Raw genomic sequence first — 21,689 nt, forward strand, 5'->3', positions numbered from 1 at the left:
AGGAGAATGGCGTGAACCTGGGAGGCAGAGATGCAGTGAGCCCCGATGGCACCACTGTACTCCAGCCTGGGCGACAGAGCGAGACTCCATCTCAAAAAAAACAACAACAACAAAAAACAAAGGGTAGAGAATGAAACATGCATACCATGGTGCCTAGTGAAAGGATTTGTTACTCAAATCCAGAGGAAATAAAAAGATGGATAAAACTAACTAAAAATTAAAAATATTTTCAGAACATAAAGTCAAAAGACAGCTACCAAACTTGGAGAAAAATATTTATGACATATACCACAAAGGGGCTGATATCCCTAATATGTAAGAACTCTTTTTTTTTTTTTTTTTAAGACGGAGTCTCGCTCTGTCGCCCAGGCTGGAGTGCAGTGGCCGGATCTCGGCTCACTGCAAGCTCCACCTCCCGGGTTTGCGCCATTCTCCTGCCTCAGCCTCCCGAGTAGCTGGGACTACAGGCGCCCGCCACCTCGCCTGGCTAGTTTTTTGTTTTTTTTTTTTTTTTAGTAGAGACGGGGTTTCACCGTGTTAGCCAGGATGGTCTCGATTTCCTGACCTCGTGATCCGCTCGTCTCAGCCTCTCAAAGTGCTGGTATTACAGGCTTGAGCCACCGTGCCCGGCCAAGAACTCTTAAAAGTTGAGGAACAATGACCAAAAACCCAATGGGAAAAATATATGAACCAGTAATTTACACAAAAACATGAAAGTGACTCACAAACATGAAAAAATGCTCAAACACACTCAAAATTAGAGAAGTGAAAATTAAACCTACACTGAGATACCTTTTCTTCCTATCAGACTGGCATAAATTTTAATATATAATACATTTTTTGACAAGGCTGTGGGAAACAGGTGGTTTTTTGTTTGTTTTTACATTTCTGAAGAGAATGCAGATTGTTAGAACTTTTCTGTAGGGGCCGGGCGCGGTGGCTCAAGCCTGTAATCCTAGCACTTTGGGAGGCCGAGACGGGCGGATCACGAGGTCAGGAGATCGAGACCATCCTGACTAACACGGTGAAACCCCGTCTCTACTAAAAACTACAAAAAAAACTAGCCGGGCGAGGTGGCGGCGCCTGTAGTCCCAGCTACTCGGGAGGCTGAGGCAGGAGAATGGCGTGAACCCGGGAGGCGGAGCTTGCAGTGAGCTGAGATCCGGCCACAGCACTCCAGCCTGGGTGACAGCGCGAGACTCCGTCTCAAAAAAAAAAAAAAAAAAAAAAAAGAACTTTTCTGTAGGGTAAATTTTGTAATACTTAACACAATATTACATATATGTGTACTTTTTGTCCCAGCAATCCCACTTCTAGTAATTTATACCGAAGATACCCCTCCAACAATATGAAAATACGTATGTTCAGGGTTATTCCTTGAAGTATTGTTCATAATTGCAAAATATTTGAAATACCTTAAATATACAGACATAGGAGAGGAGATTGTTGAATATGCTATGGGAAATCCACACTGTAATATTTTGCAGCCATAATAAAGGATGAGAAAGGATTAACTCAGAGTAATTTCTAGTACATTCCATTAAGTGAAAACAGCAAAGTCCCAAAGTATATGCCACCTTTCATGTAAGAAACGTGTGCCAGGTGTAGTTTATTGGCTCTCATCTTCAAATTTACTTCTTTTTCCTGCTCTGTAAAAATGAACCTTGGCCTATTAAATACTTTTCTTTTGCCAACTAGCACATCGTTAAGCTTTGTCAGTGAAGGGCGATGGAGAGACCTTTCAGGACTCTCAAGGGTTTTGCTTCCTGATCTGATGTGCTGGCCCAGCAGGATTCTGCAGTGCACACAGCTTCCCCAGTGCCCAGCTCCTGCAATACACTGCAGTCTGAAGCACCCTGCGCCCAGCAGCTTTCCCTGCCAACCCCATTTCCCTCCACAGCTCCCCTGAACAGGTTTTCTTGGTGCCCTTAAGGGTAGATTTCCAGCAAGTTCCACTGATGCAGCACTATAGCAACTTCTTTCTCTTGCTGGATCTCAGTCCTGGGAAGAAAAAAGGACTTCCTTGAGCTTTTTCTCAGCCCTAGGGGTAGGGTGCTCCTTATATTTGTGATTATTCTGTTCTTTAGTGTTCCCTTTTACTGCTTCCTTGCCAGTCCCTCATTATTCCAATCTTCTGTTAAAGTTGTTGAATCCTTAACCTTTGTTCAAATTGCTATTCATTTTTTTCTTTCTTCCTAATTGAACTCTGATACAGAAGGAGATAAAAGAGTGTACATAAATATTTGTTTATTTGAACAAAAGAAATAGAAAGGATAAAGCAAAATTGTAGAGACTGGTTGCCTGCAGGGGTGGGTGCGAAAGGGGTAGAAAGAAGGGAGGGAATGGGAACCGGTTAGTAGGGACAAAGAGGGGGTGATACTTTTGACTCTTAGGATCATAGTGATGTGTCACATATTTTTCACATACCCCAGATGTAATCAGACAATTATAACCAACTAGGATGTAGGGGGAACCCAAAACTGAATTCAAAAACTAAAAAATAAGCCTAGCTGCATTACAAATGTGTATATATAACACCACTGAAGAGGGTGGGGAAGAAAGAACTAAAGTCTTTATTAAAGCCTATCTTACTTTTTTTTTTTTTTGAGCACTTCATGAATTTGCATATCATCCATGCATAGGGGCTGTGCTAATCTTAACTATGTTGTTCCGATTTTTAAATAATAAAATGCTACCAAAAGCATATCTTGATATAATGTAAGGGTGAAGACAGAACTTTTTATAAGTTAGTGTTTCTCACAGAGGTATAGGTTAGCAATTCTGTAACCATTTTATGTATTTACTAGAATTGAACAAATAATAGGTTGCCGACAGTGAAAGCTGGATTTCTCACTTGTGGAGAAAGAAGTTATAAACAAGGAAATGTTAAAGGCTAAAATGAATCCTGTGGTTTTAGTTTGGGATTAGAAGTGTCAGTATAAACTCATAGTTTTAAATGTGTAACAGTAAAATACAGAAATACAGATATTTATCATGTATAGGTTAGTATGCATACATATATTTCCTGCCTATCTCAGCTGAGAAGCCTAGAAGCAGTGACAATGAGAACTCCAGTAACAATGAGAACGCCTAGAACCCAGATACTGGTCTCTAAACACCTTTTTCCAGTAAAGGAACTAGGGCTCTTACAAGTGGTTGATTCCTGGGATGAGACAAGAAAAATACAGGATGGGCCTTGAGCATCTTGTGTGCCAGAAAGTAAGGGAATGTTCAAAAAATAAAAAATAATTTTAAAAAGGAGAGGACTTGCTGAAAGAACAGGAGCTCCTAATGACTAAAACTACCAATTTGAACAACAAAATAATGGTAATATTAGATTTTAACCCCAGAATAAAACAATTATCTGTAGGTTCATACTAATAGAAATGATGAAGTAAACAGATGGGAGGAAAGAGGTAGCTCTTCCTCAAAATATAATTCTGATGAATAAATGTAGAAGAAATGAAAGACAGAATTGCTATTAGGCGTACATCACAGTAATAAATGTTGCAGACAAAATCTATCAATGAATGCTAAAATTCCTGGGTGAAGTTGGAGGAGAAACAAGATTTGCATAGTGTCAAAGTATCTTCCCCAAAATATTTACCAAGTTCATAGAAAATAAGGTATCATTCTGGTGCAGGAACCTGGCAGACAGAAATAAGCTAAACATCACTAGTAAAATGTCATATTAATATCATGAACCTCTTGTGATGTACTGAGAAGGACATCATTGTAGTGTACTTACCAAAATGCTAAATTTATTCCTATCATGAGGAACTAGCAGTCAAGCACAAATTGAAGGACATTCTATAAAATAACTGATTAGAGCTATTTGAAATTGTCAAGATCATGAAAGATAAGGAGAGACTGAAGAACTTTAACAAACTCAAGGAGACTAAGGACAAATAACATGCCATGTGGGATCCTGAATAGGAATCTGGAACAGAAAAAGAAAACCGAGTAAATTAAAAATTGTGTGAAATTTTAAAAAGGCCTATAGCTAATAATATTATATAATAATTTATTTCCTGTTCTTGATAATTGTCTCATGATCATATAAGATGTTGACATAAGGGAAGCTGAACAAGAGAAGGGAACTTTTTCCTGCTTTTGCTACTTAAAATTAGTTCAAAATAAAATATACTAAATATTTTGAAGTCTGAATAACAAATGTTGAACTTTGATTTTTTTTTTCCTTTTACATCTACAACAGGGTTAGAAAAAGGTTCTTGGAACATCGGGAAGAAACCATTACAATAGATCGAGCCTGCAGACAAGAAACATTCGTTTATGAGATGGTAATTAAGATTCTCATCTTTTTCACCCTTTTCTCTTAAAACAGTAAACTGACATTGGCTGAGGGTTAGTAATGACAGTATGGTAGCTTTATACTGGATATGCTTAGTTGAAAACAAACTAGAGAAACTCCTTTGAGTCTGGGAACTAGTGAGAGAAGAGGATCCTTAGAACTCAAGTGACCACATATTTGACTTTTTCAGATCTCTGCCTTTATTCTTGTTTGGTTTTATCTTGCTGTTGGTATTAGGCTAAATTTATGCCTTTTCACTACCCTATTTCTGGTCTTTTTGTTCTGCTCATATTTTGGTTTAACCACATTCTTAATCCTTATCTATTATCTCTTGTGTAAAACTCTGGGAAAATTTAAGATGATGACTCTTGAGGAATTGGGAGCTAGTAGACACAATGGGTTCAGAATCAGTGTGCTGGCACTTGATCATGCATATGAGCACCTATTGTCTCTCCCACTTATTTTACTTTTATTGTGGTAAAATTTACATAACATAAAGTTTACCATTTTGATCATTTTAAAGTGTTCAATTAAGTGGCAGTAAGTACATTCACAATGCTGTATAATCATCACCACTGTTTCCAGAATTTTTTCATCATCGCAAACAGAAGTTCTATACCTATTGAGCAATAACTCACCAGTTTTTCCTCCTGCAGCCCCTGCTAACCTCTATTCTGCCTTCTTTCTCGATGAATTTGCCTATTCTAGATATCTCATGTAAGTGGAATGCTTTTTTTGTCCTTTTCTGTATGGCTTTTTTTTTTTTTTGAAACAGAGGCTCGCTGTGTCGCCCAGGCTAGAGTACAGTGGCGCCATCTCGGCTCACTGCAGTCTCCACCTCCTGGCGATTCTCCTGCCTCAGTCTTCTAAGCAGCTGGGATTATAGGCACCTGCCACCATGCCTGGGTAATTTTTGTATTTTTAGTAGAGACAGGGTTTCATCATGTTGGCCAGGCTGGTCTCGAACCCTTGACCTCAAGCAATCTGCCCACTTCGGCCTCCCAAAGTGCTGGGATTACCCACGGTACCCAGGCTATGGCATATTTTACATAGCATAATGTTTTATAGGTTCATTCATATTGTAGCATGTATTAGAAATTCATTCTTTATGGCTGAATAATATCTATTGTATGGATATAGCACGTTTTGTTCTATTTATCTGTTGATGGACATTTGGGTTGTTTCTATCTTTTGGCTATTGTGAATAATGCTGCTATGAAAATTGGTATACAGGTATCTTTTTAAGTCCTTTTTCAGTTCTTTTGTATCTGCACCTAGGAGTAGAATTGATGGATTGTATAGTTAATTCTGACAAACCTGTTTTTCATAGTGATGATACCATATTACATTCCCATCAGTAATGCATGAAGGTTCCAGTTTCTCCATGTACTTGTGAACATGTATTTTCTAGCTTTTTTAAGTAATAGCCATCCTAGTGGGTGTGAAGTGGTATTTCAATGTGGTTTTGATTTGTATTTCCCTAATAACTAGTGATACTGAACATCTTTTAATTTGGTTTTTGGCCATCTGTATATTTTCTTTGAAAAAGATCTATTGATATATTTTGTCCATTTTCAAATTGGGTTGTTTATCCTGTTGAGTTATAAAGAGTTCTTGGCCGAGTGCCGTGGCTCACGCTTGAAATCCCAGTACTTTGGGAGGCTGAGGTGGGTAGATCACCTGAGGTCAGGAGTTCCAGACCAGCCTGACCAACATGGTGAAACCCCGTCTCTACTAAAAGTACAAAAATTAGCCAGTCATGGTGGCATGCCCCTGTAATCCCAGCTACTCAGTAGGCTGAGACAGGAGAATTGCTTGAACCTGGGAGGTGGAGGTTGCCGTGAGCCAATATCATGCCACTGCACTCCAACCTGAGCAACAGAATGAAACTCTGTCTCAAAAAAAAAAATTAGCCAGGCGTGGTGGCAGGTGCCTGTAATCCCAGCTACTCTGGAGGCTGGCAGAAAATTCGCTAGAACCCAGGAGGCGGAGGTTGTAGCGAGCTGGGATTTGTGCCATTGCACTCCAGCCTGGGCAACAAAAGCGAAAACTGTCTAAAAAAAAAAAAAAAAAAAGTTCTTTGTATATTCTGCATACTAGACCCTTACCGTATATGTAATTTAAAAATATTTTATCCCATTCTATATGATGTCTTTTTACTTACTTTTCTTTTTTTTTTTTTTTTTTTGAGAGAGAGTTTCGCTCTTGTTGCCCAGGCTAGAGTACAGTGGAGCAACAATGGAGCAATCTCAGCTCACTGCAACCTCCACCTCCTGGGTTCAGGTGATTCTCCTGCATCTGCCTCCCAAGTAACTGGGATTACAGGTGCTCGCCACCACTCCCAGCTAATTTTTGTGTTTTTAGTAGAGATGTGGTTTCGCCATGTTGGCCAGGCTGGTCTCGAACTCCTGACCTCAGGTAATCCATGCGCCTTGGCCTCCCAAAGCGCTGGAATTACAGGTGTGAGCAACCACACCCAACCTTTTTACTTTCTTTTTTTTTTTTTTTTTTTTTTTTTTTTTTTTTTTGAGACGGAGTCTCGCTCTGTCGCCCGGGCTGGAGTGCAGTGGCCGGATCCTGGCTCACTGCAAGCTCCGTCTCCCGGGTTCACGCCATTCTCCTGCCTCAGCCTCCCGGGTAGCTGGGACTACAGGCGCCCGCCACCTCGCCCGGCTAGTTTTTTGTATTTTTTTAGTAGAGACGAGGTTTTACCGTGTTAGCCAGGATGGTCTCGATCTCCTGACCTCGTGATCCGCCCGTCTCGGCCTCCCAAAGTGCTGGGATTACAGGCTTGAGCCACCACGCCCGGCCTACTTTCTTGATAATGTTATTGGATGTACAAAAGATTTTAAATTTGGTGAAGTCCAGTTTATCTTTTTCTTTTGTTGTCCTTGTTTTTGATGTCATACTTAAAACATTGCCTAATGCAGCATCATGAAGATTTTCCCATATGTTTTCTTCTAGGAGTTTTATAGCTTTAGCTCCTAAGTTTGTCTTTTATCCACTTCTGAGTTGATTTTTCTATATGATGTAAGGTAAGGGTTTGACTTTGTTCTTTTGCATATAGATATCTAATTTTTCCAGACTGTCCTTTTCCTAGTGAATGATCTTGGCACTTTTGTCCAAAGTCAGTTGACCATGTAAGTTTCATTGTTACATTCTGTTGGTCTAGATGTCTGTTCTAACCTAGAACTACTCTGTTTTGATTACTTTGGCTTTGTAGTAAATTTTGAAATCAGGGAGTATGATTTCAAAATCCGGCTTTGTTCATGTTTTTCAAGATTGTTTTGACTATTCAGAGTCCCTTGAAATTCGCAATGAGTTTTAGGATGGGTGTTTCTATTTTTGGAAAAAATGCCATTGGGATTTTGATAAAGATTGCATTGAACCTGTAGATTACTTTGGGGAGTATTGAGATCTTAATGATATCAAGTCTTCCAATCCATGAATGAGATTTCTTTCCATTTATTTAGATATTTAATTTCTTTCAGCAGTTTTTTTTGTTTGTTTGTTTGTTTTGAGACGAAGTTTTGCTCTTGTTGCCAAGGCTGGAGTGCAATGGCGCGATTGTGGCTCACCGCAACCTCCGCCTCCCAGGTTCAAGCGATTCTCCTGCCTCAGCCTCCTGAGTAGCTGGGGTTACAGGTGCGTGCCACCACGCCCGGCTAATTTTTTGTATTTTCAGTAGAAACAGGGTTTCTCTGTGTTGGTGAGGCTGGTCTCGAACTTCCAACCTCAGGTGATCCACCCGCCTCGGCCTCCCAAATTGCTGGGATACAAGCGTGAGCCACTGTGCTCGGCCTATCAGCAGTGTTTTATACTTTTTATGTATACAACCCTTTCATTTTCTTGGTTAAATTTATCCCTAAATATTTTATTCTTTTGAATGCTATTAATAGTAAGTGAAATTGTTTCCTTAATTCCTTTTTTTTCGGAGACAGAGTCTCGCTTTGTCGCCCAGGCTGAGTGCAGTGGCGCAATCTCGGCTCACTGCAACCTCTGCCTCAGCCTCCCGAGTAGCTGGGACTACAGGCGCCCATCACCATGCCTAGCTACTTTTTGTATTTTTAGTAGAGACAGAGTTTCACCACGTTGGCCACGCTAGTCTTGAACTCCTGACCTCAGGTGATCCACCCACCTTGGCCTCTCAAATTGCTGGGATTACAGGCATGAGCCACTGCGCCCAGCCCTGCTCCTATTTTATTTAGTGTTTTTATCATGAAAGGGTATTAGATTTTTGTCAAATGCTTTTCTGTGTCAATTGAGGTCATGATCTGTTTTTTTTTTTTCTCATCATTCCATTAGTGTGGTGTATTATATTGATTGACTTGCTAATGTTAAATTACCCTTGCATTTTGATGATAAATAAATTCCACTTGGTTGTGGAATTCAGTAAAAATTGTAATCATGAAAAGTACCTTTTCTTAGAAGAAAAGTTGGAAAATTCACAAAAATTAATGCATTTGACAAAATCCTTTTAATATGCCTCTGAGTTTGCTTTGCTAGTATTTTGTTGAGATTATTGCATTCCTATTTATAAAGGGATATTGGCCTGTAGTTTTCCTGTAGTGTCTTTTTCTCACTGTGGTATCAAGATAATGCTGATCTCATAGAATGAGTTAGGAAGTGTACTGCTTTTCAAATTTTCTGAAAGAGTTTGAGAAACTCTGATATTAATTCTTCTTTTAATATTTGGTAGAATTTACCAGTGAAGTCATCTGGTTCTGATAACTTTTCTTTGTTGGGAGGTTTTTCATTGCTGATTCAACCTCCTTACTTGTTACACGTCTATTTAGATTTTTTGTTTCTTTTTGAATCAGTTTTGATAGTTTGTATGTTTCCAGGGATTTGTCCTTTTCATCGAGGTTATCCAATTTGTTGGCAAACAGTAGTTCATAATTTTGTCTTCTAATCCTTTTTTTCCTGTAAAATCAGTAGTAATGTCTCCACTTTTACTTCTCATTTTAGTAATTTGAGCCGCCTTTTTTCTTAATCAGTGCAGTAAAAGTTTGTCAAATTCGATGTTTTCAAAGAACCAGTTTTTGTTTTTATTGATTTTTCTATATTTTCTCTTCTGTTTCATTTGTCTCCACTCATCTTTATAATTTCCATTTTTTTGGCTAGCTTTGGGTTTAGTTTATTCTTTTTAATTTCCTATCTAGTTATTGAGATTGTTCTTTTTATATAAAGTTATACAGCCATAACTTTTTAAAATCACTCTTTTTACTGCATCTCCCTAAGTTTCCTGTGCTGTGATTTTTGTCAAGAGTGTGTTGTTAAATTTCCACATACTTGTGAATTTTCCAATTTTCCTTCTGTTACTGATTTCTAATATTCACTTATGATCAGAAAAGATACCTTTATTACTTTAATTTCTTTAATTTTAAGATTTGTTGGTTTATCCTGGAGAATGGTTCATATGCATTTGAAAAGAACCTGTATTCAGCTGTTGTTGGATGGAGAGTTCTTTGTGTATCTGTTAGGTCTAATTGTTCCAGTTGTTCAAGTCTCCTGTTTCTTTATTGATCTTCTGTCTAGTTATTCTACCCATTATTGAAAGTGGGATATTAAAGTCTCCAACTATTATCATAGAACTGTCTATTTCTTCAATTCTGTTGGCTTTTTGCTTCATATATTTTATTTTACTTAAGTTTTTTGAGACAGGGTCTTGCTCTGTTGCCCGGGCTGGAGTGTGGTGGTGCCATCACTGCACATTGCTACCTTAACTTCCTGTGCTCAAGTTATCCTTCCACCTCCACCTCCCAAGTAGACAGGACTATAAACGTGTGCCCCCATGCTGAGCTAAGTTTTTGTATTTTTTGTAGAGATGGCATTTTGCCATGTTGCCCAGGCTGATCTTGAACTCCTGGACTCAAGCAATCTGCCCACCTTGGTCTCCCATGTTTCTTATATTTTAGAGTTCTGTTGGCTGTATATAAGTTTGTAATTGTATATATCTTCTTGCTGGATGGCTTCTTTTCCCAATATATAATATCCTTCTTTGTCTATTGAAACCTTAAAAAAATTTTGTTTTTAGAGATGGGGTCTTGCTATGTTCCCCAGGCTGGCCTCAAACTCTTGGGCTCAAGTGACTCTCCCACATCAGTTTTCTGATAGCTGGGACTACAAACACATGTGAAAGCATCTTATTTTTCTGTAACTTAAGGATTACTTTTTTTTCTTTGAGACAGAGTCTCAGTCTGTCGCCCAGGCTGGAGTGCAGTGGCCTGATCTTGGCTCACTGCAGTCTCTGTTTCCCGGGTTCAAGTGAATCTTGTGCCTCAGCCTCCCAAGTAGCTGGGACTACAAGCACCCACCTGGCTAATCTTTGTATTTTTGTAGAGGCAGGGTTTCACCATGTTGGCCAGGCTAGTCTGTTACTCCTAACCTCAAGTGATCCGACTGCCTCAGTCTCCCAAAGTGCTGGGATTACAGGGGTGAAACACCGTGCCCAGCTAGGATTACAATTAAATCTTAAAACTGAAACAACTTACTTTTATACAGACAGTCCTCACCCTACTGTGGTTTGACTTTTTTTTTTTTTTTGAGAGGGAGTCTCGCTCTGCCGCCCAGGCTGGAGTGCAGTGACCGGATCTCAGCTCACTGCAAGCTCCGCCTCCCAGGTTCACGCCATTCTCCTGCCTCAGCCTCCCGAGTAGCTGGGACTACAGGCGCCCGCCACCTCGCCCAGCTAGTTTTTTGTATATTTTAGTAGAGACGGGGTTTCACCGTGTTAGCCAGGATGGTCTCCATCTCCTGACCTCGTGATCCGCCCGTCTCGGCCTCCCAAAGTGCTGGGATTACAGGCTTGAGCCACCGCGCCCGGCCGACTTAGGATGTTTTTATGATGGGTTTATTGGGGTCTTAAATGCATTTTCCACTTGTGATGTTTTTTATTTATGGGGTTTATTGGGGCATCATCCCATTGTTGAGCATTTATGTCAGTTTTGTTTCCATAGTATTCAAATACTCTGCTTCCACATCTTTGTCTGTCCCTCTTTGGGTCGTCACAGATCATGTCTTTATATATTTATTAGGTGTCCATTAACATAACCTTGTACGTATTGTTTAATCCATTTATTTTGCAATTATATTGGAAAAACAGAAAAATCATAGAGGAGTGAGTTACAAACCGAAAGTACAGTAATACTGGCTTCTATATTTACCTTTGTAGTTCCCTTTAGCAGTATTCTTTATTTCTTCTTATGGCTTCAGTTTACTGCCTAGTGTCTTTTCATTTCAGCCTGAAGAATCCTCTTTAACACTTCTTACAGGTCACGTCTACTGGTAGTAATTAATTCCCTTAGCTTTTGTTTATCTGCAAATGGCTTAATTTCTCCTTCATTCCTGAAGGATAGTTTTGCCAAATACAGAATTCTTGGTTGACAGGATTTTTTTTTTTTCTTTCATGGGGTTAAATATGTCATCCAGAAGTAAAAAAAAGTTAAAAGCTGAACACAGTGGTGGGTTCCCATAATCTCAGTTATCAGAAGGCTGAGGCAGAAGGAGCACTTGATCCCGAGTTTGAGGCCAACCTAGGCTACACAGATAGATAGATTTAAAAAATCAGTCAGTTCATCTGTCTATCTGCCCATTCTCTGGTTTCTTACCTCCATGGTTTCTGATGAGAAAACTGCTGTTAATCTTATTGAGGAATCTGATTTTAAGTATTTGTGGTTTCCTTTAGGTGATTGAACACATTTTTAAAGTTGATACATAATGAGTTGTACAAATTTCTGGGGTACTCATTGAGCACATTTAAGTCAGTTGCTTTAACATCTTTGTTTAGTGGACTTTTATTTATATGTGAATATTATTGCCTGTAGGAATAATTAATTGATACTTTGACTAGTAATTCCAGTATCTGGGCCTCCTCAAGGTTGGTTTTGTCAAATTCTTATTTTCCTAAGAATTGTCCATACTCTCCTCTTTCGTGTATTTTATATGTTTTTGTTGAGAACTAGACATTCTAGGTATATTTTTTCTTGTGCATGGCTGGAGCTGCCTGTGACTTTTCCAAACAATTATTGCAACATGTGTATTACTTACTGTACGTGGTCACTGATGTTTCTGTTTCATTATCTGTGTGGTCAGTCAGTGATCTGACACAGGTTTCCTTAAATACCTGGCTCCAAAAAGAAAAAAGGCATCTTGTCTCTAAGTCTTCCAATATAGATCCTGCTGGGGGAAGCTGCTGCCACCAAGAGGGTCAAAACCAATGCACGTATCTGGGCCAGGCACTCGGTATCACCACACCAACCAGAACATACAATCCCCAGTTCTTAGAGAACAGGTCCTCACTGTGTGTCCTGGCACCAGCCAGCTTCTCCAGGAATTCAGGCTGCTGTCTCATCAACAGAGGGGCGAAGGAGTGAGGGTGGTAGTTGATTTGCACACAGTGCTTACTAATAAAAAGCAGCAACTTCTCCCTTCATCAAACACTCCCCTGATTGTTATAAGTGTCCCATCAGGTTCCAGAGTTCCAAAGTAGTTTATTCCAGTCTTTCATTCCAGCTTACTGGGTGCTTCTGTTAGAGGGACTGAGCCCTGGAGCTGCCTACTCTATTTTGTGACATCATTCCCACTTATTTTTAAAACATCCTGCATCTAAACCAGTTCAGCCTGGCCCCTGTTTTATATTAATTCAGCACACATAAAAGATCAAAATATATTAAAGATGTCATGGTGTTATATAAAGCATGGGATTTAGAGCCAAACAAATCTGCATTTGCATCCTAACTCTCTGGTATGGCCTTGAGTAAATCACTGAACCTGTAAGCTTTATCTGTAAAATAGCTTTCATAGGAATATTTGATAAGGAATGTAAAAATGTAATTGGAAATGCCAGTGGTATACCAACATTAGTTGATACTCCTGTTTGCTCATCAACTGCTAAGTATTCAGTACCACACATCTTATTAGATGCATTATGTACACATTCCCAGCAACAGTTTTGTAAAGTAAGTATTTTCTGGTTTTGTTGGTTTATTGAAAGAAGATGAAACTAAAGCTTAGAGATGTCTTAACAATTTTCCTGGAGTATAATTAGGCGTCAAACCCAAGGCTGCTTGACTCAATCCGTTGCTGAGAGCCATTGTACCACACTGCATCTTATCTGAGTTATAGTATCTGATTTCACTGTCTCTTTTTCTTTCTTTAGGAGTCACATGCCATAGGAAAAAAGCCTGAAAATTCAGCAGACATGATTGAAGAAGGGGAGCTTATCCTATCTGTGAATATCTTGTACCCTGTTATATTTCATAAGGTAAGTAGTAAAACCGTTTGGATTTCATGGATAATAGTAACTTTTGTATAAGTGTTTAATTATTTGAAGAGGCATGTCCCTATGCTTACATTAAAAAATAAATGCTCTGAGCATGGTGACTCATGCCTGTAATCTTAGCACTTTGGGAGGCCGAGGTGGGAGGATCACTTGAGGCCAGGAGTTTGAGACCCATCTGGGTAACATAGTGAGACCTTGTCTCTACTAAAAATCAAAAAAATTAGCTAGGCATGGTGGTGCATATCTGTAGTCCCAACTGCTTGAGAAGCTGAGGTGGGAGGATCACTTGAGCCTAGGAATTCAAGGTTGCAAGCGAGCTATGATTGCACCACTAAACTTCAGCCTAGGAGACAGAGTGAGACTCGGTCTAATAAATGTAAGCATATGCTGCCTATCTGACATTTTCTTTTTAGAGTTGACAATCTGTAATCTTGTGTCATCTGTTCTAATAAGGGATATTGGAAATAAGGTCAAATTTCAAACAATCTCTCGATCCAATAGGATTATAGCTATAGTATTGAAATATATGCCTGATTTCTGCACTAGAAGCAACTGAAAGTATATGTAAATCCATAATGATTCTAATTCTACAAATTCTTGAGAGATTTTTGCAGAATAGGTGGCTAACGGAGGAATGGAGTGACCTATGTTCACTAATTTAGAATACTTGAGAAGTTATTGAACTAACCAGAGATGACTCTGATGAAAATACAGAACGTTATTAAGTCAAGGGGTATCCAAGACTCTTTTAGGAGAAAGAAATCTTTCCTAGCCCAGAGTGTATATATTCTTGATTCCTTAAATAGATGTGTCATAAATTCTGATGAGTTGTCATTGAAATATTAATATATATAAATTGCACTTATGAATAAATAGGCTTTTACAAAGCATCTGGGATGTAGTTAGTACTAATTGTCTTATTTAATGAAGATCTCAAATTGTTGGCCAGGTGTAATGGGCCACACCTATATCCTCAGCACCTTTGGAAGGCTGAGGTGGGCTGATCACTTGAGCTCAGGAGTTCAAGACCAGCCTGGGCAATGTGGCAAAACCTCATCTCTACAAAAAATACAAAAACTAGCTAGGTGTGGCGGTTTGTGCTTGTAGTCCCACCTACTAGGGAGGATTGCTTGAGCCTGGGAGGTCAAGGCTGCAGTGAGCCAAGATCATGCCATGGCACTCCAGCCTAGGTGACAAAATGAGACTCTGTCTCCCACTGTCACCCCCTTCCCCCAAAAAAAGATCCCAAATGACCAATCATAAAAGCAAACCAAACCAAAGTAATGCATCTGGGTGTACAACCTTAGGTTGCAGTATAGATTGCCTGACCTCAATGAATGAAGTAACTTTTAGGAAATTTTAAGACAGTCTTGCTAAATGAAGTTATTTTCCGGTGACTGTTAATGCTCATGTCAGTTTGGTATCATCTTGATTATAAGCTTTAGTTTAAACCAGAAAATTTCCATGGCTAAGTATGTTGGTTGTACCCATGGGATTTTTGTTTGTTTGTTTGTTTTTGAGACAGGGCCTTGCTCCATTGCCTAGGTTGGAGTGCAGCGGTACAATCGCAGCTCACTGCAGCTTTGCTCGAGCAATCCTCCTGCCTCAGCCTCCCAAGTAGCTAGGACTACAAGCATGTATCACAAAGCCCAGCTAACTTTTAAATTTTTTGTAGAGATGGGGTTTTTCTATGTTGCCCAGGTTGATCTTGAACTTCTAAACTCAAGCAGTCCTTCTGCTTCGGCCTCCTAAAGTGTTGGGATTACAGGCATGAGCCACTGTGCTTGGCCATTCCATTCTATTCTGATTTATGGAGGTGACTGAGTGATGACATGGAGAGGCTATAATGCCTTTGAAAGAAGATTTTTATTACATTTCCTTAGAGGAGGGCGCATACCATGTAGGGCCACAGGAAGAAGCACCATTCTCAGTCAGGAGGCTGAAAGGGGAGAGGGGAAGGCATAGACTACAGTTTTTATTGGGATTTCTGTGGGAAAGACAAGGTAGGGAAGAGTAAACAGTTTAGGATTGGCTAGTTTGAATAATTCCAGTAGGTTTGGGGGCAGAGGGGCTGTCCCTTGTAGCCTGGTGCTGGGCCCTGGGTGGATTGAGGTTGAGGGAATACCAGGTTGAGGGAAATAGTGGCTTGGTGTGTGATAAAGGAGGTGGTTTCAGAGTAGCTCTGGATCACAGGGGAGCCACTCTGAATTTTGGCCATTAGTTTGGCCTTACAATTATTGGATGTGAAAATACAGAACATCAAGTTATGAGGACAATTTAAACTTAAGAAAACTTGACTGGGCACAGTGGCTCACGCCTGTAATCCCAGCACTTTGGGAGGCCGAGGCAGGCAGATCTTGAGGTCAGGAGATCGAGACCATCCTGGCTAACATGGTGAAACCCCGTATCTACTAATAACACAAAAAATTAATCGGGCATGGTGGCAGGCGCCTGTAGTCTCAGCTACTCAGGAGGCTAAGGCAGGAGAATGGTGTGAACCCAGGAGGTGGAGCTTGCGGTGAGCCAAGATTGTGCCACTGCAGTCCAGCCTGTGCGACAGAGCAAGACCCCATCTCAAAAAAAAAAAAAAAAAAAAACCTTAAGAAAATCAGCAATTGGCCGGGTGCGGTGGCTCAAGCCTGTAATCCCAGCACTTTGGGAGGCCGAGATGGGCGGATCACGAGGTCAGGAGATTGAGACCATCCTGGCTAATACGGTGAAACCCCGTCTCTACTAAAAAAAAAATACAAAAAAAGCTAGCCGGACGAGGTGGCGGGCGCCTGTAGTCCCAGCCACTCGGGAAGCTGAGGCGGGAGAATGGCGTAAACCCGGGAGGCGGAGCTTGCAGTGAGCTGAGATCCAGCCACGGCACCCCAGCCTGGGCGACAGAGCGAGACTCCGTCTCAAAAAAAAAAAAAAAGAAAGAAAAGAAATCAGCAATTTAGTTTTGTTCCAGTCATGACAGGATTTGTAGTTTTATTGCTTTGTCTCTAAATGAACACTTATTTATTCTTTGACTTTTAGCACAAAGAACACAAACCATACCAAACAATGCTGGTGTTGGGCAGTCAAAAGCTCACAGAACTGAGGGATTCAATTCGCTGTGTCAGTGACCTCCAGATTGGTGGTGAATTCAGCAACACTCCTGACCAAGCCCCTGAGCACATCAGCAAAGTAAGGTGATTTCCTCCCATAAAACAAAAGGAAATAGCAAGCTAAGGAAATAGTGATTACTCTAGCAGGTTCATAAATGTCCCAGTAAATCCTTTTCTTCTCCTGTGGGATTCCATCAAGCTACTACACTATCTCATTCTTTCCCTTTATCACTGGAACTTTTCCAAAGAGGAGGCCAGACTCTGTTTTGATTTCTTCATCTCTCATTTGTTTCTAAACTATTGTATGGAGACTTTTCCTTCTGGGCTAATAGTGACCACCTAATTTTCTAAGCAGTTGGTCACTTTTCCATTTTTATATAACTTGACCTCACTGTAGCATATGACTTTGCTGTTCATTCACTCTTGTTTTAAGCTCTGTCAGCATTGCGATCTGTCATAATTGCCCCCAGCAAAAGGCTGGAGTCGACCTGAGAGCCTTAATAGTTAGCACCCATTCTTTGCCTTTCACTGCCCAAGGACCAGTACCAAACAAAGAGAGACCATATGAAGTTGGTCCTTGCTGGTGTTTCCCCAATGTGTTGCTCTCAAAAGGAAAGAGAAGTCCTGCATACCCCCTGGATAAGGATGGAAAGGAGCAGTGTGGTAGACTGGCAACAGCAATGTTTTCAGAAAGGATCGTTTACCTAATAAAGCAGGAGGGCCTTGATCCCTTCCACATTTCACCATAGGCCCATCAGAGGGCCTCAGGTTTACAGGGCCATTTCAGGGGAGGGATAGCATCTCCTAGAGATAAGTAAAAAGGTATTTGGAACAACAAGGATGGAGACAGTGTTTGGACAGGAACCAATACAATCTCCTTTTTTCCTGGTTCCTGTTCCACCAGCCACATAAATGTTGGTATAACTTAGGTTTAATGTTAGCTTTTTTTTTTTTCTCCTTAGGCTGACATATAAGACCTTTTATAATGATGCTTCCCAAATTAACTTTCTCTACTATTCACTTGCTGCCTTTACACCTTATTCATCCATAGTGAATTTGTGTATTTTCATCAGTGTACCATACTTTTTCATGTTTCTGAGTATTTGAACATGGTAGGAAGCCCTTTCCTTCCTTCCATCCATTTTGTGAGTTCATTCTCAGATTTCTAAACCTAGCTCAAAACTCACCCATTACATACAAGTTTTCTTGACTCCTTTCTTTTTTACCCTGCCACCTTTTCATTTGTCCATTGTAGTGTATATTTCAGTATGCTGATTCAGTGTAATGCGTGTGTCTGCCCCACAGGCTGACTGTATTCCAGTTTTTGGTAACTAGTGTGGATACTAGCATCATGGCTCACATGTAGATTTCACTTAAGTACCTGTTGAGTTATGCTAAAAATGGTTTTTAGATATTTAGGTTCTTCAGGGTTGCCATCTCAGTGCTTTTGGAGAGAAACAATAGGGTAAAAAGAAAAGTAGAATTTCAAAACTTTATGCGAACTAGGAAATAAGAGATTTATTTATTTTATTTTTTTTATTTTTTTTATTTTTTAGATGGGGCTCTGTTGCCCAGGCTGGGGTACAGTGATGCAATCTCAGCTCACTGCAACCTTCACCTCCCAGTTTCAAGTGATTCTCGTGCTTCAGCCTTCCAAGTAGCTGGGATTACAGGTGGCCTCACTGCACCCAGCTAATTTTTGTATTTTTAGTAGAAACGGGGTTTCACCATGTTGGCCAGGCTAGGCTCGAACTCCTGACCTCAGGTGATCCACCTGCCTCAGCCTCCTAAAGTGCTGGGATTACAGGCATGAGCCACTATGGCCCGGCTAATTTTTGTATTTTTAGTAGAGACGGTGTTTTAGCATGTTGGCCAGGATGGTCCGAACTACCGACCTCAGGTGATCCACCCGCCTCAGCCTCCTAAAGTGCTGGGATTACAAGGCGTGAGCCACTGCGTCTGGCCAAGATTTATCTTTTCTTTAAAGCAGCAGTGGCAATCTTCTGCAAAGTTAATCTTGTCAAAAAAAAAAAAAAACATAAGATGTAACTGTTAAATAATAAGATCAATCTAAGAAGAAAAATCTGAATTTATCCTCTTCATTCCGACCATCTGAACATTGCTCAAAGCAATTTGAGTCAGATCTGGGAATCAGTCTTATCTTCAGGAAGCCCTGGATAATGTTTGTCTGTTTGTTTTTTGATCAAGTCCAGTCTGGGCAACAACTCACTGTGTTGCCCAGGAGAAGGTTTTAATCAGGCTTTGTGAATTTACTTGGTCTGTACATTGGTGCTGATACCTTCAGAAGTTTTCTAAGCAGGGATTAAATAACCCATAATTGTATTTTAAAATATTTACATATCTACTGTTATATTGATTCTGTCTCTTCTATTTTTTTTTCGAGACAGGGTTTTGCTCTTGTTCCCAGGCTGGAGTGCAATGGCGTGGTCTTGGCTCACAGCAACCTCTGCCTCTTGGGTTCAAGCGATTCTCCTGCTTCAGCCCCCTGAGTAACTGGGATTACAGGCGTGCACAACCATGTCCAGCTATTTTTGTATTTTTAGTAGAGATGGAGTTTCTCCATGTTGGTCAGGCTGGTCTCGAACTCCCGACCTCAGGTGATCTGCCCACCTTGGCCTCCCAAAGTGCTGGGATTACAGACGTGAGCCACTATGCCGGCCAGGGAAGTTTATTAGTGGATGACTTTTGATTTAAATGGAAAACACTCTTGTTCTTTCAGAGTTCACCTTGTAATTAATAATTATGCCAAAAGATATTAAGTTGCTTAAATCACCTAAGATGAGGTTTTATGGAAGTGTTTTGTGAAACACAATTATATATATTAAACTTCATTTTGTTTCCAAAATAAGTCAATAGTTATTTATTTAGAACCTTTATTTCAGACCCTGCTTACCTCTTTGAGGGTGTAGAAGTATATTAAGTGGCAGATTTTGTATTGGAGCAGCTAGTCATATGACATTAAGTGCATTATACATTTTAATCTCCATAACAACCAATGAGAAAGGTAAAGGCTTTACTCACATTTTACATGGGAGAACAGAAGGTGAGTGAGATTTAGTGACTGGTCCAAGAAGAAACAAGACAGCCAGTCTTGCAAGAGTGTCTGATGCGAACACAAGATGATCTGTAAGTGGGGGAATGAAGACAAGAAAGAAAAATGGAAGCTTGAAAGAAGTAGGAGAAAAAATAAAATATTAGGGTAAAATTATTTTAGTACCTGAAGCATATATCTCCTATACATAAATTGCTTTTGGCCTTCACCACAATCCTGTAAGACATCGTGGCATATGCTGTTATTCTCATTTCACAGATGAGAAAACAGGTCTGAGAAGTGATTGCTACATACCAGAATCACAAAGCTAGTAAGTGGTAGGTTAAGGAAAAGAACTCAGGTCTTCTGACCCTCATCCAGGGGTCTAAAGAGATGGTGAAGGACCAGTTTAACAGAGTGCTTCTCAACTCTGGTTGCATGTTTTTTTCTTTTTTCTTTTTTCTTTTTTTTGAGACGGAGTCTCGCTCTGTCGGCCAGGCTGGAGTGCAGTGGCCGGATCTCAGCTCACTGCAAGCTCCGCCTCCCGGGTTCACGCCATTCTCCTGCCTCAGCCTCCCGAGTAGCTGGGACTACAGGCGCCCGCCACCTCGCCCGGCTAGTTTTTTTGTATTTTTTAGTAGAGATGGGGTTTCACCATGTTAGCCAGGATGGTCTCGATCTCCTGACCTCGTGATCCGCCCGTCTCGGCCTCCCAAAGTGCTGGGATTACAGGCTTGAGCCACCGCGCCCGGCCTGCATGTTTTTTTCTAGAGAGCTTTGGAAAAATACTGATCCCCAAAGATTCTTAATGAATGAGTCCGAGTTGACATTTGGTGTTTGGTTTTTTGTGATTTGATTTTGCAGTCAGGATTGAGAGCCACTGCTTTGACGGAAGCTGTGGTAGAATGAGTTAAGAAACCTTGAAGGTTCCCACCAGTTGTGGTACAATTATGGTACCTGGGGCAAGATTGCTTGAGTAAAAATAGAAATTCAGATGCTGTCTGCCTAAGAGTTACTGAAAATGTAAAGAGAGAATTTTTGTAAAAACATTGCAAATACAAAAAAAATGCCAGAAAAACGTAACTTGATGATCATTGTTATCACTGGGGAAACATTAAAGATAGGACTTTGTTTAGCTTTTAGTTCTAGTATCCAACACGACTTACTACTGTGTATTCATATGATAAAATAATGATGTTTATTTGATTTCTAATTGGGTTTCTTTCATGAATCTCAGGAGAATATACACATTTGAATAAAACGTAGTGATTAAAACAGCAGTAGGGTAAAATTCAAAGTAGTAGCAGTTTTTGTAACATGTATTAGTGTGATTTTATGATACATAAATTTTGAATTAATAGAGTAATTTCATAATTGTTAATAGTTGACTTTCTCTCAATACCATCTGTTTTCTTGTAGGACCTATACAAATCAGCCTTCTTTTATTTTGAAGGAACATTTTATAATGATAAAAGATACCCGGAATGCAGAGATTTGAGCAGGTATAGTTTCCAAAAATCTTCTCAAAGTCTTTCCTATTTCTAGTTATCAAAGTAGTGTTATCTCCACAAATCCTATTATTGGCCTATTAAGGACCTTTGCCAAGGAATTATTGATAAATCTTGTCTTGAGCATTACATACATCCAAAAAAAAAATTAGCCAGGTACAGTAGTCCCAGCCACTGCAGAGGCTGCGGCAGGAGAATCTTTTGAGGCCAAGAGTTCAAGGCTGTATAGCATGCTATAATCTCACCTGTGAATACCCACTACTCTCCAGCCTGGGTAATATAGCAAGACTCTGTCTCTAAAAAAAATAATAATAATAAATTAAATCCCATTAATACGCATTATTAGTCTCTGGCCTTTACATATAAGTAGTAGTGGTAAATTAACCTGTCACTGTTTTTTCTGCCTATCTAGTATATACTATTTGTGCTAGGTGATGGT

The 21,689-nt window shown here is 40.0% G+C and overlaps 1 protein-coding gene and 1 non-coding gene across 4 annotated transcripts in view; one reads left to right on the plus strand and one right to left on the minus strand.

Moving 5' to 3' along the window:
• Positions 1-21,689, plus strand: part of SNAPC3 (small nuclear RNA activating complex polypeptide 3) — a 45,356-nt gene that overhangs the window by 11,979 nt on the left and 11,688 nt on the right. For all 3 annotated transcript variants that reach the window (XR_004443487.1, XR_004443488.1, XM_033237404.1), the window contains exons 3-6: positions 4,217-4,301; positions 13,473-13,577; positions 16,620-16,769; positions 21,162-21,244. Coding sequence is in view for 1 of the 3 variants with exons in the window: in XM_033237404.1 (XP_033093295.1) it covers positions 4,217-4,301; positions 13,473-13,577; positions 16,620-16,769; positions 21,162-21,244 (423 nt within the window). In the remaining 2 variants the exon portion in view is untranslated. The remainder of the gene's footprint in view (positions 1-4,216; positions 4,302-13,472; positions 13,578-16,619; positions 16,770-21,161; positions 21,245-21,689) is intronic.
• On the minus strand, positions 2,598-2,705 carry LOC117099484. Its single transcript, XR_004443820.1, has one exon. It is a non-coding gene; the product is annotated as a U6 spliceosomal RNA (small nuclear RNA).

Source organism: Trachypithecus francoisi, unplaced genomic scaffold, assembly GCF_009764315.1.
Source record: "Trachypithecus francoisi isolate TF-2019V2 unplaced genomic scaffold, Tfra_2.0 Lachesis_group16, whole genome shotgun sequence".
NCBI classification, from domain to species: Eukaryota; Metazoa; Chordata; class Mammalia; order Primates; family Cercopithecidae; genus Trachypithecus; species Trachypithecus francoisi.